The 20,342-nt window shown below is 42.3% G+C and overlaps 1 protein-coding gene across 1 annotated transcript; it reads left to right on the forward strand.

The window, feature by feature from the left end:
* best1 (bestrophin 1) lies at positions 1-16,689 on the forward strand. The gene is made up of 9 exons (XM_042301966.1): positions 1-236; positions 999-1,093; positions 5,713-5,946; positions 7,001-7,155; positions 7,615-7,692; positions 7,930-8,082; positions 8,851-8,931; positions 9,013-9,164; positions 14,595-16,689. Exons 1-9 carry the CDS (start codon positions 85-87, stop codon positions 15,775-15,777), a joined length of 2,283 nt encoding a protein of 760 aa, XP_042157900.1. The 5' UTR covers positions 1-84; the 3' UTR covers positions 15,778-16,689.
* The last annotated feature ends 3,653 nt before the right edge of the window (positions 16,690-20,342 follow it).

Raw genomic sequence — 20,342 nt, forward strand, 5'->3', positions numbered from 1 at the left:
TATCCATCCATCCATCCATCCATCCATCCATCCAGCTCTCCATCCATCCATCCAGCCAGCCAGCCTGGCCAGGGAAGGGTAGTGATGACGGTGACGTACTCGCGGAGGGTTGCTGACGCGGGGCTAGGGACCTTCTCTCATCTGCTCCTCCGATGGAAGGGGAGCATCTACAAGCTGCTGTGGAGAGAACTGATCATCTTCACCACACTGTACTACTCCTTCAGCATCATATACAGGTAACCTCACAACTTCACAGGTAACCCTGTAATTTACACAGGTAACCTCATTATATACAGGTAACCTCACAACTTCACAGGTAACCCTGTAATTTACACAGGTAACCTCATCATATACAGGTAACCCCGTAATTTACAGGTAACCTCGTCATATACAGGTAACCTCGTCATATACAGGTAACCTCGTCATATACAGGTAACCTCGTCATATACAGGTAACCCTGTAATTTACACAGGTAACCTCATCATATACAGGTAACCTCATCATATACCGGTAACCTCACAACTTCACAGGTAACCCTGTAATTTACACAGGTAACCTCATCATATACAGGTAACCTCATCATATACAGGTAACCTCATCATAGACACAGGTAACCTCGTCATTTACACAGGTAGCCTCGTCATTTACACAGGTAGCCTCGTCATTTACACAGGTAGCCTCGTCATTTACACAGGTAACCTCGTCATTTACACAGGTAACCTCGTCATTTACACAGGTAGCCTAGTCATTTACACAGGTAACCTCATCTGATCTAGTAGAGTTGGTCTACCTCTTTACAGTGACCATGCATTTGTGTATTTCTTTGCTTATATTGCTGGTCCCTTCAAATCAAAGAACACAGCTTTTTACAATCAAATGCCAGGGAACCGTTGTGGGAATATTAGGCCCCCTTCTCTTTTTTTGCAATTGTTGTCACTCCCTCCCTATCATGTTCAATCATACAGGAGTTAACTTTGTGACAGACCTGTTCTCTCTAGGTTTGTGTTGAATGAGGGTCAGAAGAGGCTGTTTGAGAAGCTGGCCATCTACTGTGACCGTTATGCAGAACTCATCCCTGTGTCCTTCGTATTGGGTGAGAATACTGTTCTGTTCTGCTCTGTTATGCTCTGTTATGTTATATTTTATGCTGTCTAACCGATTTGTGCACAGCAGGGTTTTGTGCACAGCAGGGTTGGGATCAACTCCATTTCTGAAATTCCAATTGTCCTCATTGCTTACAATTGTATTGGAATTTATTTTTACTACCTGAATTAAAGTGGATTTGACTCTTTCAAACACTGGTGCTCAGTAATCATTTAGCCACTCACTCTCAGGCCACAAGTCAATACTTCTCAAGCATCAAACAACCCCCTTTTGACAGACGTCATCAACAATTCTGAACTTCCTCTCTACAAAAACTTTAGCAGGTGTGAGCGGACCAAGTAATTGGGCGTCACTCTAAAGCGGAAAGGTGGAATAAACGAGTCAGGAGTAGGTTTTCTTGATTGAACACAGTTCTCTATTGAGGGCATTTGGTCAACACAAACACTCCAACATAATCAATGAAAATCTTCTAAGGAAAAAACATACATCTTCTTCTCCAGATGAAACAAGAACACAATAGGATTATCTTTAAACTACAACACAAGTCACGGGATTGTCACCGTCTTAGTGGTTCTTCCTGGATAGCTCCTCTCTCTCGGTGGCCATCTTCCAGAGATAGTTTCCCCCCCCATCTCTGCTGGTTCCATTCTCTCTCTTATAGGGGAAGGAGAGTATGTCATTAGTACCGTCAGCTGTGCTTAATTGCCTCTGGTTACCTTGTCTCCCATGCCTTGTTGGGCTACTATCCATGAGCCCAGCCTGCCCTCTGGTGGTCCTTCAACACAGGTTACAAATAAACACAGTGCGGTAGTGTAATAGTGTGGGGTCAAAGATAACCATTTTGAGGTCTCTGTACAGAGCCTCCTCTCTTTTCATTGTTCTGTCTTTGAAAGCAAAGAATGTAAAAAAGATTCAAATAGGTACATATGTACAGTTGAAGTCGGAAGTTTACATACATGTACACCTTAGCCAAATTTAAACTCAATTCCTGACATTTAATCCTTGGAAAAATGCCATGTCTTAGTAGGTCAGTTAGGATCACCACTTTATTTTAAGAATGTGAAATGTCAGAATAATAGTAGAGAGAATGATTTATTTCAGTTTTATTTCTTTCATCACATTCCCACATTCCCCTCACATACTCAATTATTATTTGGTAGCATTGCCTTTAAATTGTTTAACTTGGGTCAAACCTTTCGGGTAGCCTTCCACCAGCTTCCCACAATAAGTTGGGTGAATTTTGGCCCATTCCTCCTGACAGAACTGGTGTAACTGAGTCAGATTTGTAGGCCTCCTTGCTCGCACACGCTTTTTCAGTTCTGCCCACAAATGTTCTATAGGATTGAGGTCAGGGCTTTGTGATGGCCACTCCAATACATTTACTTTGTTGTCCTTAAAACTAAGTCATTTTGCCATAACTTTTGTGACCAAGCTTTAACTTCCTGACTGATGTCTTGATGTTGCTTCAATATATCCACATAATTTTCCACCCTCATGATGCCATCTATTTTGTGAAGTGCACCAGTCCCTCCTGCAGCAAAGCACCCCCACAACATGATGCTGCCACCCCCATGCTTCACGGTTGGGATGGTGTTCTTCGGCTTGCAAGCTTCCCCCTTTTTCCTCCAAACATAATGATGGTCATTATGGCCAAACAGTTCTATTTCTGTTTAATCAGATTATTATTATTTCTCCAAAAAGTACAATCTTTGTCCCCATCTGCAGTTGCAAACCGTAGTCTGGCTTTTTTGGAGCTTCTTCCTTCCTGAGTGGCCTTTCTTTTTACCTTTATTTAATAGTTTTAGTTTTAATAGTTTTAATTTTAATAGTTTTAGTTTTATTAGTTTTAGTTTTAATAGTTTTAGTTTTAATAGTTTAGTTTTAATAGTTTTAGTTTTAGTTTTAATAGTTTTAGTTTTAATAGTTTTAGTTTTAATAGTTTTAGTTTTAATAGTTTTAGTTTGAATAGTTTTAGTTTTATTAGTTTTAGTTTTATTAGTTTTAGTTTTATTAGTTTTAGTTTTATTAGTTTTGAGTTTGAGTTTGAGTTTATTTTTATTTTTACAGGGACAGTGCACATTAATCAACGTTTCAGTAAAAGTGCCGGTTTTAGCCAGCCGGCTAATTTTCAACCGCAGTCCCTGGGCAGGTTATTAAAAACAATTACAATACAGACAATAGCAACATAGAACAAGCAAGACATAGCAACATAGGACAAGCAAGACGTAGCATACAGACAGAGCAACATAGGACAAAAAGCAGCAAGACAAAATTCATAAAAGCAACAAAGTGTTTCCACACCTCACAAGCTACAGACAACAGACAACATGGAGAGCGGCAACACACAGCTAGGGACCATGTTCACAAGTCTGATTGACCTTTAGCCATGTCTTCAAGCATTTTGTGAAAGTGTGATATGTGGTGCAGTTATGTGTGTCTGATGGCAGTGTATTCCAGACATGGGAAGCTCTCACAGAGAATGCAGATTTACTAAAGGTGCTTTTCCTTAGGGGAACTATACAGTCACCTCTCATGGCAGACCTTGTGGATCTGCTGCCATATGTCTGGGTTTTCTGTTTAACAAAAATATTGAGTGGAGGGGGAGGAGCCAGGCCATTAAGGATCTTGAATACAAGACATGCGTCGGTGTATTGCACAAGATTTTCCCAACTCAAGAGCTCATGCTTTCTAAGGATGTGACAATGATGATGGCTATTGGGCTTCCTATCAAGCACTTTGAGAGCCTGTTTGTAGACAGACTGAATAGGTTTTAATGTTGTACAGCAAGCTTGGGCCCAACTAGTCAAGCAGTATGTTAAGTGGGGGAGTATCATAGATTTGAAGTACAGTTTTGCTACCTCTGTAGTCAAACAATTTCGTATAAATCGGAAATTAGCTAGGTTGAATTTGGTTATTTGAATTACCTTTTTCACATGCTTTTTGGAATCAAAATGAGGTACTTCAAATCAGATACCACCTGTTGGAATCTGGCTCAAGCATCAGATATGATGCCAAGGTACTTAAAATCATCTGGATACCACCTGGAGCTTCTCCCCTGACACATAGACATCTGGCTCAGTAGCATCTGTTGCCCTCTTTGTGAAGAACATGCAAACAGTTTTTTTCACATTGAGATGCAGACATGAGTCACTGAGCCAGAGTTCTTGTGCAGCTTGTTGTTTGCTCTTTGCATGCACATATCACTGTATCATCTGCATACATTTGAACTTCAGACCCTAAACTTTTAGTTTTAATAGTTTTAGTTTTAGTTTTATTAGTTTTAGTTTTAATAGTTTTAGTTTTATTAGTTTTTGTTTTAATAGTTTTAGTTTTATTAGTTTTAGTTTTATTAGTTTTAGTTTTATTAGTTTTAGTTTTAATAGTTTTATTAGTTTTATTAGTTTTAGTTTTATTAGTTTTAGTTTTAATAGTTTTAGTTTTAGTTTTATTAGCTTTAGTTTTAATAGTTTTAGTTTTAGTTTTAATAGTTTTAGTTTTAGTTTTAATAGTTTTAGTTTTAGTTTTATTAGTTTTAGTTTTAATAGTTTTAGTTTTATTAGTTTTAGTTTTATTAGTTTTAGTTTTATTAGTTTTAGTTTTAGTTTTAATAGTTTTAGTTTTAATAGTTTTAGTTTTAATAGTTTTAGTTTTATTAGTTTTAGTTTTAGTTTTATTAGTTTTAGTTTTATTAGTTTTAGTTTTAATAGTTTTAGTTTTATTAGTTTTAGTTTTATTAGTTTTAGTTTTAGTTTTAATAGTTTTAGTTTTATTAGTTTTAGTTTTATTAGTTTTTAGTTTTAATAGTTTTAGTTTTATTAGTTTTAGTTTTATTAGTTTTAGTTTTAGTTTTATTAGTTTTAGTTTTATTAGTTTTTAGTTTTAATAGTTTTTAGTTTTAATAGTTTTAGTTTTATTAGTTTTAGTTTTATTAGTTTTTAGTTTTAATAGTTTTAGTTTTATTAGTTTTTAGTTTTAATAGTTTTAGTTTTATTATAGTTTTAATAGTAGGTACATATAGAGAAATCATTGATGTGTACCCAGAATGTACTGTTTCTGGTGAAGGTGTTTTTCCATTAAATGCTTTCAAAAGTGATTTATTCAAGTATGTGTTGATGACTAGAAATGTACTTTTTTTTTTTTCCTTCCCATTCTTTGAATGTTTTTACTTAGTACATTTACATGTAACATACGTTACATTGTTTCAAGTACATCGCCCACGAGCAGCCAGGACTTCTGTGTATGTTCTGATAACGAGCTGGCCGAGAAGGGAAACCGACTGCTCAGTCCCAGAAAATACTATTTTAAACTTTATTTTACTTTATTTTAAACTTTATTTTAAGTTTTATTAGTTTTAGTTTTAATAGTTTTAGTTTTATTAGTTTTTGTTTTAATAGTTTTAGTTTTATTAGTTTTATTAGTTTTGAAATGGAACTATGGATTTTTCCAGAAGGGAAATGGGAAGTATTGAACCACAGAAATTCAGCTGGTTACTACTGATGTGGGTGGAGATGATGAGTATGAAGTAGATACATGGTGACATTTCCCTTTTAATGTCATTGATAAATAACATATTTTTTTGTCGTCTCCATGTGTGTTTGTCTCCCGCAGGTTTTTATGTGACCCTGGTGGTGTCTCGGTGGTGGGGTCAGTTTGAGAGTGTTCCCTGGCCGGACCGGTTGGGTGCGCTGGTGGGCGCTCACATCCGTGGTACCGATGAGATCGCCAGGCTGACCCGCCGCACCCTGATGCGATACGCCAACCTGTCCGGCGTGCTCATCTACCGATCGGTCAGCACGGCAGTCTACAAGAGGTTCCCCACCATGAAGCACCTGGTGCAGGCAGGTACGACCTACGACCTCAAAGCCTATGACCCCTAACCCTTACCCTCGTTGACTTCTAGGGTACGACACCAAACCTAGCCATAACCCTTAACCTAGTTGACCCCTAGAGGTTCCCCACCATGAACCACCTGGTGCAGGTACAGCCAGGTACGCTGTGATGTCTGATGTCACAACCCTCTACACCCTAGAGTTAAAACTCACAGCTCAACAGACTCTACAGGGCAGAGTAAAATAGCACATCTCACCGGCAGCCTGTATTCTCAGTGCCACCCTAAACAGATACCACAGCTAGTGCTAAACTAGCTTGCTTGTAATCTAGAACATTACATTTACACTTTAGTTTAACTCTTTTAAAAATATGTTATATAACCAGGTACATTGGCTGAGAACACGTTCTCATTTACGGCAACAACCTGGGGAATAGTTACAGGGAGATGAATGAGCCAAATGTAAGCTGGGGATGAGTAGGTGACCATGATTGTATGAAGGACAGCTTGGGAATTTAGCCAGGACACCATGGTAAACACCCTTACAATAAGTGACATGGGATCTTTAGTGACCACAGAGTCAGGACACACATTTTAACGTCCCATCCCAAAGACAGCACCCTACACAGGGCAATGTCCCCAAAAACTTGCCCTGGGGTATTATTTTAGACCAGAGGAAAGAGTGCCTCCTACTGGCCCTCCAACACCACTTCCTGCAGCATCTGGTCTCCCATCCAGGGACAACCCTGCTTATCTTCAGAGGCAAGCCAGCAATGGGATGCAGGGTGGTATGATGCTAGTGAGGAAATAACAATAAATAATAATAGTGTAAGAGGGGAGTTCCTTGATGCTGTAGCCAGCTGTTATTATAAGGCCATAATATTGGTTATCACAGTAAATGCCAGAATCCCCCACCCAGATCAAGCTTAGTCCTGGACAAAAACACTGTCAATTTGAGAATGACAACTAGAAGTAGGTTAAATCTGGGTCTCGGAAACCGGCTCTTACAGAAGGTTTGAAGCTCCTCCTAATTCCTACCCTTCGTGTGTGTGTGTGTGTCTCTCTCAGGCCTGATGACAGCAGAGGAACATAGGCAGTTGGAGGAGTTGCCCTCACCTCATAACAAGTTCTGGGTTCCTTGTATGTGGTTTGTTAACCTGGCACTGAGGGCCCGCACCGAGGGACGCATCAACAATGATGTGGCGCTGTCAGCCATTCTCAATGTGTCTGTTTCTGTGTGTGTGTGTCTGTGTGTCTGTGTGTCTGTGTGTGTCTGTGTGTGTGTGTCTGTGTGTGTGTGTGTGTGTGTGTGTGTGTGTGTGTGTGTGTGTGTGTGTGTGTGTCTGTCTGTCTGTCTGTCTGTCTGTCTGTCTGTCTGTGTCTGTCTGTCTGTCTGTCTGTCTGTCTGTCTGTCTGTCTGTCTGTCTGTCTGTCTGTCTGTCTGTCTGTCTGTCTGTCTGTCTGTCTGTCTGTCTGTCTGTCTGTCTGTCTGTCTGTCTGTCTGTCTGTCTGTCTGTCTGTCTGTCTGTCTGTCTGTCTGTCTGTCTGTCTGTCTGTCTGTCTGTCTGTCTGTCTGTCTGTCTGTTTATCTGTCTGTCTGTCTGTCTGTCTGTCTGTCTGTCTGTCTGTCTGTCTGTCTGTCTGTCTGTCTGTCTATTTGTTCCATCTTATCTCCTCTGCAGGAATTAAATACATTGCGGACACAGTGTATGAAGCTATACAGTTATGATTGGATCAGCCTACCCCTTGTGTACACCCAGGTTCTGTTATCTACATGTAGTAATGGTAGTAGTGGTAGTGGTAGTAGTAGTGGTGGTAGGAGTAGTAGCAGTAGTAACAACTAATAGTTGTTGTAGTAGTAGAACTAACACTAAAATAGTGAACATCGATCTTGATCCCACAAATTCTTTGTTAATGAAATCATGTGTCTGTTATTGTCAGTCATGATGAGGAACTAACTACAGGAACCTGGATTGTAAGTACTTCCTCTCTGTTAGGTGGTGACAGTGGCGGTCTACAGTTTCTTCCTGGCGTGTCTGATTGGTCGACAGTTCTTAGACCCCGCCCAGGGCTACGCTGGTCATGACATCGACTTCTACCTGCCTGTCTTCACCCTGCTACAGTTCTTCTTCTACGTGGGCTGGCTCAAGGTGGGGAGGGAGGGAGGGAGGGGAGGGAGGGAGGGGGAGGGAGGGGGAGGGAGGGAGGGAGGGAGGGAGGGAGGGATGGAGGGAGGGAGGGAGGGAGGGAGGGATGGAGGGGGGAGGGATGGAGGGAGGGGGGGAGGGATGGAGGGAGGGGAGGGAGGGATGGAGGGGGGGAGGGATGGAGGGAGGGGAGGGAGGGATGGAGGGGGAGGGAGGGAGGGATGGATGGAGGGGGAGGGAGGGGGTTGATGGAGGGATGGATGGATGGAGGGAGGAGGGAGGGGGAGGGAGGGAGGAGGGAGGGGGTTGATGGAGGGAGGGATGGAGGGAGGGAGGGAGGGGGTTGATGGAGGGAGGGATGGAGGGAGGGGGAGGGATGGAGGGAGGGAGGGAGGGGGTTGATGGAGGGATGGAGGGAGGGGGAGGGGGGAGGGAGGGGGTTGATGGAGGGAGGGAGGGTGTGGAGGGAGGGAGGGAGGGTGTTGAGGGAGGGGAGGGAGGGAGGGAGGGGGGAGGGAGGGAGGGAGGGAGGGAGGGAGGGAGGGAGGGAGGGAGGGAGGGAGGGATGGGGGTTGATGGAGGGATGGAGGGATGGAGGGAGGGAGGGTGGGGGTTGAGGGAGGGAGGGATGGGGTTGATGGAGGGAGGGAGGGATGGAGGGAGGGAGGGATGGTTCACTGATTGATACACATACACACAGTTCTTTTCACAATATGACAGAATTACTTGATGATGTATAACACATTTTACACTTCATTGTGATGTGGACAGGTGGCAGAACAACTGATAAACCCATTTGGGGAAGACGACGATGACTTTGAAACCAACTATCTGGTTGATCGTAATTTACAGGTTTGGCTGCCTACATTATAAAAATCTGTGTTTTCTTCCGTTTGATGCCAAATGAACACAATCTTGTTCTATCCCTCTCAGGTGTCCCTGCTGTCTGTGGATGAGATGTACGACACTATCCCATTGGTAGAGAGGGATAAGTACTGGAACGAATCAGAGCCCCAGCCTCCATACACTGCAGCCAGCGCGGAGCATCGCAAACCTTCCTTCATGGGCTCTGCTCTGGACATCAGGTACCTTACACACAGATACAGACACACAGATAAAGACACACACATATACAGACACACACAGATACAGACAGACACACACACACACACACACACACCGATAAAGACACATACCGATACAGACACACACAGATACAGACAGACACACACCTATTGGACCCGTTTCCCAGACCCCAATTAAGCCAATTCCTAAACTAAAAAAGCAATTTTGTTTCAAAGGAAATTCTTGCAGGAATAGACCTAATCTTTGTCATAACAAGCTTAATAAGATATACGCATATAAAATGCCAAGTAACTTCGTTTTCTTTTTTGTATTTATTATATTTTTTGTTAATAAATATATATATATATATATATAGATATATAGATATATATACATATACTTTTTTTTTTTAACGAATGTGTTATTAACCCCTCCCCCTCTTCGGAGGACAAATACACTACCTTTTTTTCAAATCCATAAACAATGTTTTTTTTAATGAATTTGTATATTTGAGTTTAACCACAACATTTGTTGTAATATTTGTTCTATATTTTCTGGAGGATAAAACTGAAATTGTAACGAGCTTTGTATGGCTTTTTAAGAAAGGGCGATACCTTTTTTGACCCCTTTTCTCCCCAATTTCCTAGTATCCACTTGTTAGTAGTTACTATCTTGTCTCATCGCTACAACTCCCGTACGGGCTCAGGAGAGACGAAGGTCGAAAGCCATGCGTCCTTCGAAACACAAACCAGCGCGCCTCCAACCCGGAAGCCAGCCGCACCAATGTGTCGGAGGAAACACCGTGCACCTGGTCACCTACCATCTACCTGCTCTGTTACTTCCTCTATTTCCTTTATTAGTCTAATCTCTTTTGACCTAAACTGGTTTTGTTTTAATGATGAGTATTGTATTGCATGGCCTCTAAAAGTACATTTAAAAGTGTCCCATACAATTACGGGATCTGCTGTACCTATGTTGTGCAAAAAAAAAGTCAATTATGAATTATTTTGTCTTAGCTAAGAACAAATTGTCATCCAATAGGCTTTGATTACATTTCCAATATCCCTGCCCATGTGGATATTCTGTAAGAGTTATATTGAGGTCATTTAGAAGGTGGTCCGATCGCACTCAATCTCCTATTAATACTTTTTTAAAATTTTGATGCCAGTGTAGCCGATGTGAAATTGCTAGCTAGTTAGCGGTGGTGCGCGCTAGTGGCGTTTCAATCGGTGACATCACTTGCTCTGAGACCTTGAAGTAGTGGTTCCCCTTGCTCTGCAAGGGCCGAGGCTTTTTTCGAGCGATGGGTAACGATGCTTCGAGGGTGACTGTTGTCTGTGTGCAGAGCGTCCCTGGTTCGCGCCCAGGTCGGGGCGAGGGGGACGGACGTAAAGTCTATACTGTTACACCAGCAAGAACGAGACTAAGAAGTAATCAAGATGGCTAGCTTGATTAAGCCTCCTCCATGTATATCTCACTAGGTCAGGATATTAAACCTCCGTGTATATCTCACTAGGTCAGGATATTAAACCTCCTCCATGTATATCTCACTAGGTCAGGATATTAAACCTCCTCCATGTATATCTCACTAGGTCAGGATATTAAACCTCCACGTATATCTCACTAGGTCAGGATATTAAACCTCCTCCATGTATATCTCACTAGGTCAGGATATTAAACCTCCATGTATATCTCACTAGGTCAGGATATTAAACATCCTCACTCAGGATATTAAACATGTATATCTCACTAGGTCAGGATATTAAACCTCCTCCATGTATATCCTCAGGATATTAAACATGTATATCTCACTAGGTCAGGATATTAAACCTCCTCCATGTATATCTCACTAGGTCAGGATATTAAACCTCCTCCATGTATATCTCACTAGGTCAGGATATTAAACCTCCTCCATGTATATCTCACTAGGTCAGGATATTAAACCTCCTCCATGTATATCTCACTAGGTCAGGGTATAAACCTCCTCCATGTATATCTCACGAGGTCAGGATATTAAAACCTCCATGCATATCTCACTAGGTCGGGATATTAAACCTCCTCCATGTATATCTCACTAGGTCAGGATATTAAACCTCCATGTATATCTCACTAGGTCAGGATATTAAACCTCCTCCATGTATATCTCACGAGGTCAGGGTTTTTCAGCATCCATTTGTCCACTAGTTCTAATGCATCCATGATCTTCATGATCTCCTTAAGTGCTTGAGGGTGATAGTTTGTAGAGTGATTTCCTTTACGATCCATTTGAGGTACTTAAAGCCGTATTATAATCTCCCACCATAATAATAAATTATTTCGTTGCTTGTGAGCTCAATAGATTATTATATATTTGAAAAAGTGTGTGGATCATCATTATTTGGCCCAGATTAATTATCCAGATCTGTTTTTGATCCAATAGCATATAATAATCCATCTTCCTTGCGGATCTGTTTACACAATCGGATCAACATTTGTATTAATTAGTATAATCACCCCTTTTGAGTTTCTTTGCCCATGACAGAAATATACTTCTCCCTCCCAATCCTTTTTCCACCCAACCTCATCTATACTCGTAGAATGAGTTTCCTGTAAATAATAGATATTATATTCTCTCTCTTCTTCTCCCTGACTCATGACACACCTTTGCAAAGCCTTGGCTGCCAATTGGCGTTGGCCAGAGGGAAACATGGGATAAGGATATGAAAAATTATTTTATCTAACAAAATGACACTTCATGTTATCTCTGGGACCCTTTGGATGATAAATCAGAGCAAGATTTCAGATTGTTAGTTCACATTTCCCCTTCAGAGGTGAATTCATCAAACCTATCGCGTTGAAAACAAGTATTTTGCGGTTAGGAGCTCTCCTCAAACAATAGCATGGCATTTTTTCGCAGTAATAGCTACTGGAAATTGGACAAGAATTGAAGCTTTTCAGCTGATATAAGACACTTATATGTACCGACATTTGTTGTTTCTCTAAAATCTTGTGACACAAAAAGCTGCTGTCCAGTTAACGGGACGCCTATCCCTTTAAGATAACTAACCAAATAACATGGAAAACAGTCAGAAAAAAATAATAGATCATAATTATAGAAATAATAACAGCACAATCTTATAAATGCATGCTCGTATTTTGAAACTCCTAGGGTCGTTGTAACTTTGTTTGTATTTGTATTTATTATGGATCCCAGTTAGCTGCTGCCAAAGCAAAATCAAAGCAGTTTATACAATTTTTACAAAACATTACAAAATATTCACAGATTTCACAACACACCATGTGCCCTAAGGCCCACCACTACCACATATATACAGGACTAAATCCATGTGTGTATAGTGCGTATGTAATCGTGTGTATGTATGCCTGTGTCTGTGCCTATGTTTGTGTTGTTTCACAGTCCCCGCTGTTCCAAAAGGTGTTTTTTATCTGTTTTTTAAATCACATTTTTACTGCTGCATCAGTTACCTGATGTGGAATAGAGTTCCATGTAGTCATGGATCTATGTAGTACTGTGTGCCTCTGTTCTGGACTTGGGGACTGTGAAGAGACCTCTTGTGGCATGTCTTGTGGGGTATGTATGGGTGTCACAGCTTGGTGCATTCAACATGTCAATACCTCTCAGAAATAAAAGTAGTGATGGAGTCGATCTCTCCTCCACTTTGAGCCAGGAGAGATTGACATGCATATTATTAATATTATCTCTCTGGTACATCCAAGGGCCAGCCGTGCTGCCCTGTTCTGAGCCAATTACAATTTTGGACAGACTTCTCCCCATCTTAGCTACTACTGCATCAATATGTTTTGACCATGACAGTTTGCAATATAGTGTTACTCCAAGCAGTTTAGTAATCTCAACATGCTCAATTTCCACATGATTTATTACAAGATTTGGTTGAGGTTTAGGGTTTAGTGAGTGTTCTGTTCCAAATACAATGCTTTAAATTTTCGAAATATTTAGGCAACTTATGCCTTGCCACCTACTCTAAAACTAACTGCAGCTCTTTGTGAATTGTTGCAGTCATTTCAGTCTCTGTAGTAGCTGACGTGTTGAGTTATCCACATAAATAGACACTCTGGCTTTACTCAAAGTCAGTGGCATGTCGTTAGTAATCGTTTTAAAAAGCAAGGGGCCTAAACAGCTGCCCTGGGGAATTCCTGATTCTAACTGGATTATGTTTGAGAGGCTTCCATTGAAGAACACCCTCTGTGTTCTGTTAGACAAGTAACTCTTTATCCACATTATATCAGAGGGTGTAAAGCCATGACACATACGTTTTTCCAGTAGCAGACTATGATCGATAATGTCAAAAGCTGCTCTGAAGTCTAACAAGACAGCCCCCACAATCATTTTATCATCAATTTCTCTCAGCCAATCATTAGTCATTTGTGTAAGTGCTGTGCTTTTTGAGTGCGCTTCCCTATAAGCATGCTGAAATTCTGTTGTCAATTTGTTTACTGTGAAATAAGTTTACTAAGGGTTGGTAACAGGTTGATTGGTCAGCTATTTGAGCCAGTAAAGAGGGCTTTACTATTCTTGGTTAGCGGAAACACTTTAGCTTCCCTCCAGGCCTGAGTGCACACACTCTCTAGTAGGCTTACATTGAAGATGCGTAAAATAGGAGTGGCAATATCGTCTGCTATTATCTTCAGTAATTTTCCATCCAATTTATCAGACCCCGGTGGCTTGTCATTGTTGATAGACAACAAAACAATGTTCACCTCTTCCACACTGACTTTACGGAATTCAAAGTACACTTCTTGTCTTTCATAATTTGGTCCGATATACTTGGATGTGTAGTGTCAGTGTTTGTTGCTGGAATGTCATCCCTAAGTTTGTTTATCTTGCCAATGGAAAAGTCATTAAAGTAGTTTGCAATATCAGTGTGCTTTGTGATGAATGAGCCATCTGATTCAATGAAAGAAGGAGCAGAGTTGGCTTTTTTTCAAAAAATGTAATTTAATGTGGTACCAGTGGTAGTCTTTTTTCTATCATTTTTAATATAATTTTTCTTTGTTTCATAGTGTAGTTTATTTTTATTTAGTTTAGTCACATGATTTCTTAATTTGCAGTATGTTTGCCAATCAGTTGGACTGCCAGACTTAATTGCAGCCTTTTGCCTCATCCCTCTCAACCACATAATTTTTCATTTCCTCATCAATCCAAGGGGTTGATTGTGCGCTATAACACTTCCAGTACCTAACTAGCTTGATACTTTGAGATCTATTACATTGCTCAGGGAAGTTTCTTCCTTTTAATCACTGAACTAGCTAACACTTTCCTATCATCACTCCAGTGTTCCTAAAGAGCAGATGGAATTAAACTAGCTAACACTTTCCTATCATCACTCCAGTGTTCCTAAAGAGCAGATGGAATTAAACTAGCTAACACATTCCTATTATCACTCCAGTGTAAAGAGCAGATGGTAAAGTCGTCTTCTTCTTCTCTCTAGTGTTCCCAAAGAGGAGATGGAGTTCCAGTCCAACCTGGAGCAGATCAAGGAGCATGAGGAGGCCAACCACTCTACTCCTCTCCTGGGGGGTCTGAGTCGCCTCCTGGGGGTTCAGTCCCCCGTTTTCCCCCGCTCCTCCACCTCCTCCCGGGTTTCTCTCCTGCGCCGGCGCCCAGGGGCTCCATTCAGCCGCTTCCCCCTCTTCCTGCACTCCGAGGGGGACCCCTCAACGCCGAGCCACGGCCCTGGTCCCCGCCACGACTCCAGCCACCCGGACTACGCCTTCTCCTCCATGCCGCTGTATGAGAGGTCCGGCTTTTATAGCTGTCCCCAGACCCCCATCCACTGTGTTCCCCCCGCTATGCCTCGTCCACGGCCCACCCGAGGAACTTACACCTGGGATCGCAGCTCCAGCTCGCTGGCTCCTCCGATGGTTGGCTCTGGAGGTCTGCTGCCCCCTGATACTCCAAGTCATATGCTCCCTCCACCCTCCTCTGCCTTCCCCTGGCTGAGTGAGGAGGGAGAGGGTCCTTGTGTTCCAGCCTTCTCCTTTCCTGACCCTGGCAACCTTCCGGAACTCTGCCCCATATCAAAGCTCCGGCCCGGGCAGGGCCTGCTGTCTCGACGGCCTCCGCCTCCACGCCTCTCTCTGGATAACACACCGTTGGCCGAGGGCCTGCAGACTGGACCCATCAGCCCACGGGGAGTGGGAGGTGGAGGAGAGCGGGTGTTCTCCTTTACCCCTCCCTCTCGCACCCCAGCTACCAATCCCAACAGCTCCTCCTCTAGTATCAATGCCACCAGCACTATCAACACCACCAACCCTAACACCACTACTCCAGCCAACGTCTTGAGTGGTACCAACACCACTTCTACAACAAACTTCTGCAATGGTACCAACTCCAACACCACTACTACGTCTAACGTCTGCAATGGTACCAACCCCAACACCTTTTGTAACCATGCCAACTTCAACAGCACAAGAGCAGCAGGTATCAACAGTGGAACCAATGGTGGTCTAAGCAACAACGTCGTGAACACCATTTCCATTTCTGGATCCTCTCAGCAAGAAGCCAATCAGCATCAAAACTCGCCAAACGATTCAGGGATTTCATTGGCTGAGGGGGGCCCTCACTGGCTGGGAGCTCTGAACAAGGCCCCTGGGGGGCGGGAGCAGGACTGAAGAAGGAGGGAGATGATTGGACAAGGCCCCTGGGGGATGGGAGCGTGGTTGGACAGACTCAGGGTTCAGAAGTAGTGTAAATATGACATTTCTTCTTCATGCTATTCCAGCTAGTAAACCAGTACGAAATCTACTGAAGAAAGACTCCTTTGTTTGCTGAATCTCACGAGGCCTACATACTGGAGGCCTACGTACTGGAGGCCTACGTACTGGAGGCCTACGTACTGGAGGCCTACGTACTGGAGGCCTACGTACTGGAGGCCTACGTACTGGAGGCCTACGTACTGGAGGCCTACGTACTGGAGGCCTACGTACTGGAGGCCTACTTGAACTACTGAAGAATCTCTATATCAATCATCAACCCCTTTTAGAAAAGATTGACTGATAACATTCTGGTAAGAGGTGCTAAGTACCTCAGCCGTCAATATCTCTGGTGTGTTTCTGCTAGGGTTGCCAGATTCCGGTAATTATTATTAACATTGTCAGAAATCACAGTTGGAGGATTCCTGGATTTCCTGATTTCCTTATTCTCTCCTGATTCCAGGATTCTTCCAACCAGGATTCCTGGATTTCCTGCTTATTCTCTCCTGATTCCAGGATTCTTCCAACCAGGATTTCTGGATTTCCTGCTCAATTCTCTCCTGATTCCAGGATTCTTCCAACCAGGATATCTGGAAAATTGTATTTGTCACGTGCACCAAATACAACAGACTTTTCCGTGAAATGCTTACTGACGAGCCTTTAACCAACAATACAGTTTTTAAAAAAGTAAGTATGAACAATTTGCTCAGTAAACTAAAGGAAAAATAGTAACACAATAAAATAACATTAACGAGGCTACATACTAGGGGTACCGGTACCGATGTGCAGGTATACAGGGTAGTCGAGGTAATTGAGGAGGATACACTGCATTCGGAAAGTATTCAGATCCCTTGACTTTTTCCACATTTTGTTACGTTACAGCCTTATTCTAAAATTGATTAAATAAATACAAAATCTCAGCAATCTACACATAATACCCTATAATGACAAAGCAAAACAGGTTTTTAGAAATTTTTGCAAATATATTAAAAATAAAAACAGAAATAGCTTATTTACATAAGTATGAATGTTTTAATTTGGCCCAGCCAGAGCCAGGACTTGAACCCAATCTAACATCTCTTGTAGCATCATACCCAAGAAGACTCGAGGCTGTAACCGCTGCCAAAAAGGTGCTTCAACAAAGTACTGAATAAATTGTCTGAATACTTATGTAAATGTGATATTTCAGTTTTGTATTTATTTATAAATAAGCAAAGATTTCTAAAAACCTGTTTTTGCTTTTTTCATTATGGGGTAAAACATTTGAATAAGAATAAAATAAGAGGGTCAATGCAAATAGTCCGTTTTGATCAACTGTGCAGCAGTCTTATGGGGTAGCAGCTGTTCAGGGGCCCTTTGTTCCCAAACGTGGTGCTCCAGTACCATGCGGTAGCAGAGAGAAGAGTCTAACTTGGGTGGCTGGAGTCTTTGACAATATTTTGGGCCTTCCTCTGACACCGCCTGGCTTAGATGTCCTGGATGACAGGCAGCTTAGCTCCAGTGATGTACTGGGCCGTACGCACTACCCTTTGTAGCGCCTTGCGGTCGGTCGCCGAGCAGTTGCTATACCAAGCAGTGACGCAACCAGTCAGGATGGTCTCGATGGTGTAGCTGTCTAACATTTTGAGGATCTGAGGACCCATGCCAAAACGTTTCAGATGACTGAGGGGGAATAGGTGTTGTTGTGCCCTCTTTATGACTGTCTTGGTGTGTGTGGACCATGATAATTCCTTAGTGATGTTGTCACAAATGAACTTGAAGCTCTCAACCCGCTCCGCTACAGCTATGTGGATGGGGGATGTTCTCGGCCCTCCGTTTCCTGTAGTCCACCATCAGCTCCTTTTGTCTTGCCCATGTTGACGGAGGTTGTTGTCCTGGCACCACACTGCCAGGTCTTTGACCTCCCTGTAGGCTGTCTTACCGTCGCGTCGTCAGCAAACTTAACGATTGGTGTTGGAGTCGTATGTGGCCACGCAGTCGTGGTTGAGCAGGGAGTACAGGAGGGGACTAAGCACGCATCCGAGGGGTGTGAGGGTCAACGTGGCGGATGTGTTGTTGCCTACCCTCACCACCTGGGGGCAGCCCATCAGGAAGTCCAGGATCCAGTAGCAGAGGAAGATGTTCAGTCCCAGGATCCTTAGCTTAGTGATGAGCTTGAAAGGAGCTATGGTGTTGAACGCTGAGCTGTAGTCAATGAACAGCATTCTCACATACTGTAGGTGTTCCTTTTGTCTTATTCACATCTGCTGCCGAGAGCGTGATCAAAGTCTTCCAGAACAGCTGGTGATCTCATGCATGTTTGTGTTATTTGCTTCAAAGCGAGCATAGAAGTAGTTTAGCTCGTCCTGTAGGCTCGTGTCACTGGGCACTGATGTGGTGTACTCCTCAATGCCATCGGAGGAATCCCGGAACATATTCCAGTCTGTGCTAGCAAAACAGTCCTGTAGCTTAGCATCTGCTTCATCTGACCACTTTTTTATTGATCTAGTCACTGGTGCTTCCTGCTTTAATTTTTGCTTGTAAGCAGGAATCAGGAGGATGGAATTATGGTCAGATTTGCCAAATGGGTGGAGAGTTTGTATGCGTCTCTGTGTGTGGAGCAAAGGTGATCCAGAGTTTTTTCCTCTGGTTGCACATTTAACATGCTGATAGAAATTTGGTACAATGGCTTCAAGTTTCCCTGCATTAAAGTCCTACTAGGAGCGCCACCTCTTGGTGAGCGTTTTCTTGTTTGCTTACAGCGGAATACATCTCATTCAATGCTGTGTTAGTGCCAGCCTCAGTCTGTGGTGGTATGTAAAACAGCTACGAAGAATACAGATGAAAACTCTCTAGGTAGGTAGTGTGGTCTACAGTTTATCATGAGATACTCTACCTCAGGTGAGTAATAGCTTGAGACTTCCTTAGATATCGTGCACTGGCTGTTGTATAACCAGCCAGCTGTATGTTGATATATGTTGATAGTGTCGTAGGCAGGTTATTCGGGCGTTCTTAGGCCCAGGGATGATCGTGGTCTGCTTGAAACATGTAGATATTCCAGACTGGGTCAGAGAGAGGTTGAAAAATGACAGTGGAAGACCCCAGTGACCTGAGAATTATGCAACCCTAGTTTCTGCTATATTGTAATCATCCGTTTCTTACGCACCCCATGGCTGGTGTTTATTTGTCCAACAGCTCTAGAAAAGGAAGGAATAGGGAACCCTCTTGGTCTCAACCACTGATCTGATCCCCCCTCATATCTATTCTATACATTACAGATCTGATCCCCCCTCATATCTATTCTATACACTACAGATCTGATCCCCCTCATATCTATTCTATACACTACAGATCTGATCCCCGCTCATATCTATTCTATACATTACAGATCTGATCCCCCTCATATCTATTCTATACATTACAGATCTGATCCCCGCTCATATCTATTCTATACATTACAGATCTGATCCCCCTCATATCTATTCTATACATTACAGATCTGATCCCCCTCATATCTATTCTATACATTACAGATCTGATCCCCCTCATATCTATTCTATACATTACAGATCTGATCCCCCTCATATCTATTCTGTACACTACATATCTGATCCCCCTCATATCTATTCTATACATTAGATATCTGATCCCCCTCATATCTATTCTATACACTACAGATCTGATCCCCCCTCATATCTATTCTATACATTAGATATCTGATCCCCCCCTCATATCTATTCTATACACTACAGATCTGATCCCCCTCATATCTATTCTATACATTACAGATCTGATCCTCCCTCATATCTATTCTATACACTACTAGAATAACTTACTCAACGGGGATCAATTAGCATGACATGACATCCCAGAACAATATAAACGTTTTGAAAAGACGTATCGTTCTAGAAGTCTCTGTAATGAGTAGTTCGTAGGGTTGCAGGAAAATTTCCCCAAATTCCCAGGTTTTATAGAACTCTGGGAGGGATTAAGCAGGAAATAGAGAATCCCCCAAACCAGGATATCTAGAACACTCAGGAATTTGGGAAAAGTTACCAGTATTTTGCAACCCTATGAGTGAGGGCGCAACACATTGCCCAAGTGGTCATATGAATAGGAAGTGCTGTATTAAAAAATAATATATGTACATATATTGTCTTGCCCTTAATGATACTGTGTATAGTTAGCTGGAGTAGTAGCCTTATTTTGGATGTTTTGCTCTGTAATAAATATGAACCTTTCAAAAAATATCCAATTTGTTTTGCTTATGTAATTTTTATTTTACCTTTATTTAACTAGGCAAGTCAGTTAAGAACAAATTCTTATTTTCAATGACGGCCTAGGAACAGTGGGTTAACTGCCTGCTCAGGGGGCAGAATGACAGATTTGTACCTTTTCAGCTCGGGGGTTTGAACTTGCAACCTTCCGGTTACTAGTCCAACACTCTAACCACTGGGCTATGAACATCTGACCCTCCTAATACTGAAACAGTCAACACACACACA

This window comes from Oncorhynchus tshawytscha, linkage group LG19, assembly GCF_018296145.1.
Source record: "Oncorhynchus tshawytscha isolate Ot180627B linkage group LG19, Otsh_v2.0, whole genome shotgun sequence".
Taxonomy (NCBI): domain Eukaryota; kingdom Metazoa; phylum Chordata; class Actinopteri; order Salmoniformes; family Salmonidae; genus Oncorhynchus; species Oncorhynchus tshawytscha.

Excerpts from the sequence above, each read along its gene's own strand:
- best1 (XM_042301966.1), top strand. The coding sequence starts at position 85 with ATGACGGTGACGTACTCGCGGAGGGTTGCTGACGCGGGGCTAGGGACC. Across the intron at positions 1,094-5,712 it reads CCCTGTGTCCTTCGTATTGG|GTTTTTATGTGACCCTGGTG; the intron begins GTGAGAATACTG and ends TGTCTCCCGCAG. Across the intron at positions 9,165-14,594 it reads GGCTCTGCTCTGGACATCAG|TGTTCCCAAAGAGGAGATGG; the intron begins GTACCTTACACA and ends TCTTCTCTCTAG.